Source organism: Physeter macrocephalus, chromosome 14 (genome assembly GCF_002837175.3).
Source record: "Physeter macrocephalus isolate SW-GA chromosome 14, ASM283717v5, whole genome shotgun sequence".
In the NCBI taxonomy this organism is placed as follows: Eukaryota; Metazoa; Chordata; class Mammalia; order Artiodactyla; family Physeteridae; genus Physeter; species Physeter macrocephalus.
Genome location: NC_041227.1, coordinates 92,596,511 through 92,605,690, shown reverse-complemented (window position 1 = coordinate 92,605,690; position 9,180 = coordinate 92,596,511). Strand labels below are relative to the sequence as shown.

The 9,180-nt window shown below is 46.3% G+C and overlaps 1 protein-coding gene across 1 annotated transcript; it reads right to left on the bottom strand.

Annotated features, from left to right (window-relative positions):
• Nucleotides 1-386: 386 nt before the first annotated feature.
• LOC114487728 (pre-mRNA-processing-splicing factor 8-like) lies at nt 387-6,263 on the bottom strand. The gene is made up of 13 exons (XM_028499520.2): nt 6,002-6,263; nt 5,721-5,900; nt 5,383-5,518; nt 5,098-5,267; nt 4,793-4,922; nt 4,532-4,678; nt 4,173-4,333; nt 3,677-3,868; nt 2,416-2,653; nt 2,150-2,278; nt 1,144-1,257; nt 886-1,059; nt 387-600 (listed from the first exon to the last, which is right to left on the bottom strand). The coding sequence occupies exons 1-13, from the start codon at nt 6,211-6,213 to the stop codon at nt 403-405; spliced, it is 2,181 nt and encodes a 726-aa protein (XP_028355321.1). The 5' UTR covers nt 6,214-6,263; the 3' UTR covers nt 387-402.
• Nucleotides 6,264-9,180: the final 2,917 nt, after the last annotated feature.

Below are 9,180 nucleotides of genomic sequence, written 5' to 3'. Positions count from 1 at the left end.
TGTGTGTGTGTGTGTGTGTGTGTGTGTGTGGGGGGGGGGGGGGGGTAGCGGTGTGGGGGTGTGTGTGTGGGGGTGTGTGTGTGTGTGAGATTAGCTGTGGTACCTGGGGGTCTGGGATGTTAGAACTTCCTGTAATGTATGGACAGTAAGGAAACGCCCTGCTCAAAATGGCAACAGTGCCTCTGCTGAGGAATAGCGCCCAACTGTCAGCCCGAGCCCTGAGACACGGACACTTCCTATACCATCTGAAGACACTGCCTACCTACCTCTCCTCTATAGGCATCTCTAGGACAATTTCTTGAGAAACTTCTGAGCTTAAAATGTTGCAAAAAACCCAGAAGACATATACTGAACCACCCATTTTACCCTTTTTGGAACTCTCATCTGTATCCCCACCACTGCTCACTTGTTTTTCTTGCCATAGTCAGCCAAGATAAGGTCCTTGAGCTGCACCTCCACCTTGATCCACTCCTCGTCAGTCAGAGTGGGCCAGATGTGGTGTGGTTCTGTGATCGTAGTCTTGTCTGGCTTCAGGATCACCTTCGCCCGGTCGTTGTTCACATGCAGGGCACGCAGAATCAGGATGAGGCGGGAGAAAGCCTGGGGAGAGATGTGGCAGCATGGGAGGAGGTCAGCTACTTGATGTTCTTCCCCTCTCGTCCATCCTATCCTTTCAGGAGACCCAAGAACCCATTTCAAACCCTACGGTGCTCCCCTCATCATGAGTCAACTTGATATGCAGAGTCACTGGCCCATGCACAGGCTGAAGATGTGAAAATGGCCCCATAAGAGGCCTGTGGGAAAAGCTAAGGCACAGGACCTTTTTGTGACCCCAAACCCACTCCTCTTAGAGTGACCCTCCCTCCTCGTGAGGTGGCTTCATACCGTGTAAGATGAGATAGTCTTGAGCCAGTCATCATAGAGGTTAAAGAGAACCATCTGCGGCTCAGTGGCTTTAAGGATGAGATCCCCAAACTTTTCCACCTTGAGACAAGCCTGGAAGGGGAGCTGGAGCTCTGATCCTTTGATCACAATATTGGGGAAGTCCAGCAAGTGCACCTGAGACAAGATCAAGTCCAAGTTTAGAAACAGAACCAGCAGGTCTCAGCCCTCTTTCCTTCTACCTCATTCACCACCTCTCACCTCCAATGGATCGAGCATGCCTTTCCTGGTGACAATGATCTGCTTGGGCTGCTCCTCCACTGGCAGAGATCGGATTAGGGCAGCCACCTCCTCAGCTGTCTTCCACTTAGCCAACTAAAAAGCAGGAGAGAAGAACATGGAAACTGAGTCTCCACCCTCCCAGGTCAACTAGAACAACAAATTCTAGTCTTAAAACAATTAGACTATGTTTCTATTGCACACTGCTATTGAATGTTAGGTACTTCAGAGGTACAGAAAAAACGTCCAATGGCCTTGCCCCAAAGGGTGTTTCAACCTAGCTGGCCAGACAAAGCTCACACAATGCCACAAGCTAGTATTTGATTATATACACGCTATGTCACGGACAAAAGAAATTAAGGCTAAAGGTTATAAAAAGCTGCACAAATAAAGAAGTCTAAAGGATGAGTAAGACAGTGATTAACAGACGAGAAGAGTTCATTCTATAAGCAAAGACCTATAAGCAAAGCCACAGAAGTGGAGATGCCCATCAGGGTTTGGGATACCAGGATCCTGGACTGACTGCCAGAGGAAACACGCTACAGAGGAAGAGGAACTGTGGCTGGACAGGTTACAGGCCAACCAGATATTAAGCATCTAGGAAACCAAAAAGTTAATTCAGCAAAAAGAAAGGGGCTACCAAAGGCTTTGAGGAGGAGAAGAGATTTGGTGAAAATGACATTTTAAGAGTGCTTGTTCCCTTTAGAAAGATGATTTTTCACAGCCCTCTTCAAGATAGGTTAGAGACGGGAGATTCAGGAAGCAGAAACGCCAGCTCGTAGGTAATGAAGGACCTCAAATATTCTTGGACCTCTTATAGAAGAACACTTCCCAAGTTAAGTAATTCAGGAAAAAAGTTTAAATGAGGTGTCCTCAATCCTACAAAGAGAGAAACAGGAGATTCTCTCTCTCACATACACCCCCCCCACATACCAAAGAGTAAGAGGCAGCAAGGTTCTACAGCCTCTCTACCCTTTAACATGCTCACCTGCCCCAAACGCTTCTGTCCAGCCCACACAGATGTGTGAATTATCTTGAGAAACAGCTGCCCTGTGCGCGGGTTGAAGATGAAGATGGCCCCATTGATGGGCTTGGTGGTCAGGTTCCCTTCAAAGGTCTAAGGAATGATTACATCAGTTAGCACAGTCTAGACACAACCAGCCCGCCTTCCTCGCAATATGCACACACTTGCCCGGCCACCCTCCCACAGGAATATACAGAGCCCCAAACCCACACGCTGCATCTAACTCTCACCTTATGGATAGTCACTCTGTAGACATTCGTGTCATCCACAAACCAGATAATCTGGTTGGAAAAGAGCTCACCATAGTTCTGAGAGGACAGATAGGGCTCAGTGGGCTCAGATGAATAAAGCTGCAGCCCTTTGCGGATCCGTTCACGTAACACATACAAGGCAGGGTTTGCCTTCATGATCTTGGCCATGGCCTGCTGTATGAGGGGCTTGCTGCCAGGGAACCAGTTTCCATAGGCACTGTGAGGGTGGAAGAGGCAAGAAAGGTTAAGACCAGGCTGGCAGTCCCAGGAACAAGGCAAACTGCGACTCTACAGAGGAAGAAAAGGCTGTTGGCCAGGCTGAGAATGAGTGCCTGCTCACATACGTAGAGGCAGGGAAGAAAGAGTCAGTGACCCCAGTGGAAGAAACGGCCAATCTCACCTCACCTGGGCAAACTAAAAAAACACGTGTATACTGAAGTACGGGGCAGGGGGGAGGGATAAATTAGGAGGTTGAGATTAACATATACATACTACTATATATAAAATAGATAATCAACAAGGACCTACTGTATATAGCACAGGGAACTCTACTCAATACTCTGTAATAACCTATATGGGAAAAATATCCTAAAAACAATAGATATATGTATACATATAACTAAATCATTTTGCTGTACAGTTGAAACTAACACAACATTGTAAATCAACTATACTCCAATGTAAAATAAAAATTAAGGGACTTCCTGGTGGTCCAGTGGTAAAGAATCCACCTTACGATGCAGGGGACGCGGGTTCGATCCCTGGTCCGGGAACTAAGATCCCACATGCCACGGGGCGTCTAAGCCTGTGCGCCACAACTACGGAGCTCTCACTCATTCCTTAGACCTTTGAAGGGAACTTGACCACCAAGCCTCTCAATTGGGCCATCTTCATCGTCGAACCTCAACTAGAGAGCCTGGGTGCTGCAAACTACAGAGCCCCCACGCCACAACTACAGAGCCCACGCACTCTAGAACCTGCACGCTACAACTAGAGAAAACCCGCACACCACAACTAGAGAGAAGCCCGCGTGCCACAACGAAGAGCCTGCGTGCCCCAACAAAAGATCCTGCATGCCTCAACAAAGATCTCGCGTGCCGTGACTAAGACCCGACGCGCCCAAAAATAAATAATAAATAAATCTTTAAAAAAATAAATAAAAATTAAAATAAATAAATAAATACAATAAAGCGTGGGGCTGATGAAAAATATCAATACATGCTTCTGAGCCTCAACTTACCTATGCAGGTTATAGGCCAGGTCGATGGCAATGAGCACACCTGTGGGTGAAGGGTAGATACTCATGTTGTCTGTGGTGTAGTCCAAGAACTTGGCCCGGGCGTAGCGCTCAATGTCATGGGAATCATAGTCCCCCCAGCGCAACTGGATGTCAATCCAATACTTCTGAGTGGTGGTGCTGTCCATCACATCCCTGAGGGTGGAAAGGCGTCAGGAGTCTAGGCTTCCAGGAAGACACTGGCACAACCAATAACCCCAGAACCACAAGAACTCTCAATCACTACGTCTAAATCTCAAAACCAACCCCTCTGCCTGTTCCAGATCAGCAAGACCCACCAGAGAATTAGCAGACCTGGCTGAGGGTGTTAAAAGAATCAGGGGTAGAATTTGTTTCAAATTAGAAAGAAAGGCAGCCAGGGACAATTTCTAAAGTAGTGCTGCTAGAATAGTAAGACTAAGCTTCTTAGATGCCTAGGGCTGGGTTGTAAGGCACTTACTTAGAGTCTGCCAGCAATGAGGGCCGGGAGACATTCCACTTATAGGAGGCAAAGAGCAGGATATCTGCACAGGAAGAGTTCATCTTATAGGACTTTCGGGGGTGGATTGTCTCCTTTTGTACTGTCTCAATTTCCAGTGCATCCAGTTCCTGATCAAACACCTGGAGGCAAAGGTGGAAAGGTTATGACTGGTTATGGAAGCCCACCTAGAATGAGGGCTTATAGAACTTAAGATAATGTGGCACCTGGGACCACAACAGAAGTCTCATCCTTGGAGCTCTGAGGACGGATTTCCCAGACCCAAAAGAGAGAGCTGACTTGACTTTTTGTGGCATCCTCTCCCCTCAATTCTAGCCCACCTGACACAAGTCCATAACGATGCTCTCGTGGATCTTCTGCCACAAGTGAGCTCGGAAGATCTGGATGAGAGAGATCTTCAGCGTGGGGATCTTGCCGTGCATGAAGATACCTGTCAGGTCCAGCTGCACCTGAAAGCCTACGTATACCTGACAGGGAAAAGAGAGTGACACTAGAGACCAAGAGGTTCTCAGGACATAATTAAGGAAGGAGAAACCCTTGTTTTTAGCTTCCCATCTCCCATGTCTATCAATCACACTCACGTTGGCTCGGTTGATGGTTGGGGACCACCAGAGGGTGAATCTACGATTGGGAATCTGGTTCAATCCTGATCGCTGAGCATTGGTTAGTTTCTTCCACTTCATAGACTCCTCAAAACCACTGGCCTTCTCCCTGGGAAGCAGAAGAGACCAGGTAAAGTGACGCCCTGCCATCCCCCAGAGCACTGCTGACCTCCTGGGGTGGCTGTGTGGGAAACACCGCAGTAGAACACAAAAGCACATGAGGGATGAGCTCAGAGGGCTGTGACACGTGAGAGGTCACTGTAAGGGGAGAACAGAATCCTCACCAGAAAAGCCCCTCCCAGGTAGGGAAGTAAGTGCCCTTGAAGAGAGTGTGTTCCAGAATGCCTTCCACACCACCCAGGGCCTGGATCATGTCTGTACGGTAGTTGTTCAGGTTCCAGAGCTTTCCATCATGCCGCTGGTGTGTCCACCAAAAAGGGTTCTGCTTCAAAACCTAGATGGCAAGGCAGGCAGGGTGAAGCTTCTGGGTGCCCACTGCTCCAAGTTCCCAGCATGGCCACAAACTCTCCTAATTCAGGGAAAATCTCTCCACTAACCCCTCCACGTACCTGGTACTGCTTAAAGTCAGTTCGGACACGCCAACCCTTATCATAAGCCAGTGTGTGCCGGTCCTTCTGGAAGAGGGTGTTGATTCGAGGAATGCCACGATCCCATGAATCCTCTAGATCTTCTAGGGTCAGTCGTCTGCCAAGGAAAAAAGATCAAAGTTAAACAAATACTCATATGAAGAGTTCAGCATTCCTCCCTGGCCAAAGATAAATACGGTCAGACATACAATCTACTTCCTTGACTCCATAAAAATACGGCATGCTCTACTCCTGACCTCCAGGCAGGACTCAAAGGTCACCCCCCTCAACAGGACTGCTATGCCCTCCTGGATGCCAACCTGTTCTGCGCAATGGCCTCTTGTCTCTTGAGTGCATACTCAGCCCAGACCCGCTGAGAATCAATGAACTCACTCTCCCAGGGCTGTATGTAGCGATACAAGTTGGGAATCAGCTGGTCTTCTTCATGGCTCATTCCTGAACGAAAGTGTGTAATACCTACATCTGTCTGCTTGGACCACCTGTTTGGGGACACAACCAAGATTAGAGAAAAAATAAAAACTGAAAATAAAGAAACATCCCCGTCCCTCAGGGTCTAGCAAGATTTTCAGCCAAGTCCTACCTGAGGTCAGACTGGGGGATGAGCACATGGCCCATTGAGAGCATGCCAAGTCCACCCAACTCCTTAGGGGTGTAGAACACGACAGGGGGGAAGCGACTTGGCATCTTGGAGTTGAGGCCAATCTTGATTCGTGTCTGGATCTTGTTCTCACACTTCACCAGCAAGTCCAGGAGCTCCTGGGTGTTCACCACAGCCTCCCGAAAGTATGTCATAAGGCCAATAAGAGCTGTGTTCCACTTATTCACAATCTGAAGATAGTGAAAAAGAAGTAAATTATAGATAAGTCATTGCAAGGACAGGGTGTGTGGCTAGGAACCACCAGATACAATTAGTTACATTCTCCCTAGTTCTCAAGAAAGATTTGAGCTCAATGTCATTAGGGAAGTGTGTATAAATCAAAATAACCAAGAGATACTACTTAACACCCACTGCAATGGCTATAAGATAGTTACAAGGATGTGGAGAAAATGTAACTTTCATATACTGCTGGTAGGAATATGAAATAGTACAGCCACACTGAAACAGCCTGGCAGTTCCTCAAAAGGTTAAAGAGAATTACCATATGACCCAACAATTCTACTCCTAGGTATATACCCAAGAGAAATAAAAACATATGTCCACACAAAAATGCATACACAAATGTTCACAAAAGCATTATTCGTAATAGCCAAAAAGTAGAAAAAAAACAAATGTCCATCAACTGACAAATAAATAAACAAAATGGTGTACAGCCATATTATGGAATATTATTTAGCCATGAAAAGGACTGAAATACTGATGTATGCTACAACATGGATAAACCTTGAAAACATTATACTGAGTGAAAGAAACCAGACGAAAAAGGTCACATACATGATCCATTTATATGAAATGTCCAGAAGGAACAAATCCATACAGACAGGAGGTAGATTAAGGGTTGCCAGAGGACTGGGGCAGGGAGGGACATGGGAAGTGAGTGACTGCTAATGGGTATAGGGTTTCTTTGTGGGGTGATGAAAATGTTCTGGAATTAGTGGTGATGGCTGCACAATTTTATACATATAATGAAAACCACTGAATTGTATACTTTAAAAGTGTGAATTTCATTTCAATAAAAACATAAATTTGGGGGCTTCCCTGGTGGCGCAGTGGTTTAGAGTCCGCCTGCTGATGCAGGGGACACGGGTTCGTGCCCCGGTCTGGGAAGATCCCACATGCCGCGGAGCAGCTAGGCCCGTGAGCCACGGCCGCTGAGCCTGTGCTCCGCGACGGAAGAGGCCACAACAGTGAGAGGCCCGCGTACCGCAAAAAAAACCCAAAAAACCAAAAAAACATAAATTTGGGCTTCCCTGGTGGCGCAGGGAAGATCCCACGTGCCATGCGGAAGAGCCAAAAAATTTCTTTTAAAAAGCTGAAAGAATTCCCTTTAAGATCAGAAACAAGACAAGGATGCCCACTCTCACCACTTTTATTCAACATATTATTGAAAGTCCTAGCCACAGCAACCAGACAAGAAAAAGATATTAAAGAAATCCAGGGAGTTCCTTGGTGGCACAGTGGTTAAGAATCTGCCTGCCAATGCAGGGGACACAGGTTTGAGCTGTGGTCCGGGAAGATCCCACATGCCGCGGAGCAACTAAGCCCATGTGCCACAACTACTGAGCTTGCGCTCTCTAGAGCCCACATGCCATAACTACTGAAGCCCGCAAGCCTAGAGCCTGTGCTCCACAAGAAGAGCAGCCACCACAATGAGAAGCCCTCACACAACAACAAATAGTAGCCCCCCGCTCGCTGCAACCAGAGAAAGCCCACGTGCAGCAACGAAGACCCAATGCAGCCAAAAATAAATAAATAAATATATTTTTTAAAAAATTCCAAATTGGAAAGAAGTGAAACTATCACTGTTTGCAGATGACATGATATTATACCAGAAAATCCTAAAGACACCACCAAAAAACTATCAGAACTCATCAATGAATTCAGTAACATGGCAGAATACAAAATTAACATAGAGAAATCTATTGCATTTCTGAACACTATCAGAAAGAGAAACTATGAAAACAATCCCATTTATAACTGCATCAAAAAACCAAACCAAACCAGGGACTTCCCTGATGGTCCAGTGGTTAAGACTCCACGCTTCCAATGCAAGGGGCACAGGTTCAATCCCTGGTTGGGGAACTAAGATCCCACATGCTGCAGGGTACGACCAAGGAAAAAAAAAAAAAATCTAAAAAACCACCAAAAAAACCCAAACCAAACCAAACCAAACAACAACTAGGAATAACTCAATCCAAGGAGATAAAAGACCTGTACTTGGAAAACTGTAAGAACTTGGTGAGGGACTTCCCTGGCGGTCCAGTGGTTAAGAGTCTGCACTTCCACTGCAGGGGACATGGGTTCGAGTCCTGGTCTGGGAAGATCCCACATGCCACGGAACAACTAAGCCCACGAGCCACAACTACTGAGCCCGCATGCCACAACTACAGAAGCCCATGCGCCTAGAGCCCATGCTCTACAACAAGAGAAGCCAACGCAATGAGAAGCCTGTGCACCACAATGAAGAGTAGCCCCCGCTCGCCACAACTAGAGAAAGCCCATGCGCAGCAACAAAGACCCAACGCAGACAAAAATAAATACATTAAAAAAAAAACGATATTGTTAAAATGACCACACCCCCCAAGTCCATCTACAAAGTCAATGGAATCCCTATCAAAATACCAAAGACATTTTTCACAGAACTAGAACCAATAATTTTAATATTTGTATGGAAACACAAAAGACCCTGAATAGCCAAAACAATCCTGATAAAGAACAAAGTAGAAAGTATCACACCTCCTGATTTCAAACTATATTACAAAGCTACGGTACTCAAATAGTACGGTAGTGGCACAAAAACAAACCCATATATCAATGGATCAGAATAGAGAGCCCAGAAATAAACCCATGCTGTTACGGTCAATTAATCTACAACAAAGAAAGCAAGAATATACACTGGGGAAAAGACAGCTTCTTCAATACATGGTGCTGGGAAAACCGGACAGCTAATGCAAAGAATCAAACTGGACTTTCTCACAACATACACAAAAAATAAAGGCAAAATGGATTAAAGACTTAAATGTAAGACCTGAAACTATAAAACTCCTAGAAGAGGGACCTCCCTGGTGGCGCAGTGGTTAAGAATCCGCCTGCCAATGCAG

Coding starts and splice junctions, on each gene's coding strand:
- LOC114487728 (XM_028499520.2), bottom strand. CDS start 6,213: ATGACATACTTTCGGGAGGCTGTGGTGAACACCCAGGAGCTCCTGGAC. Junction 4,334..4,531: donor TCGTTATGGACTTGTGTCAG/GTGGGCTAGAAT, acceptor CTTTGCCTCCAG/GTGTTTGATCAGGAACTGGA. Junction 2,654..3,676: donor CTGGCCTATAACCTGCATAG/GTAAGTTGAGGC, acceptor CCACCCTCACAG/TGCCTATGGAAACTGGTTCC.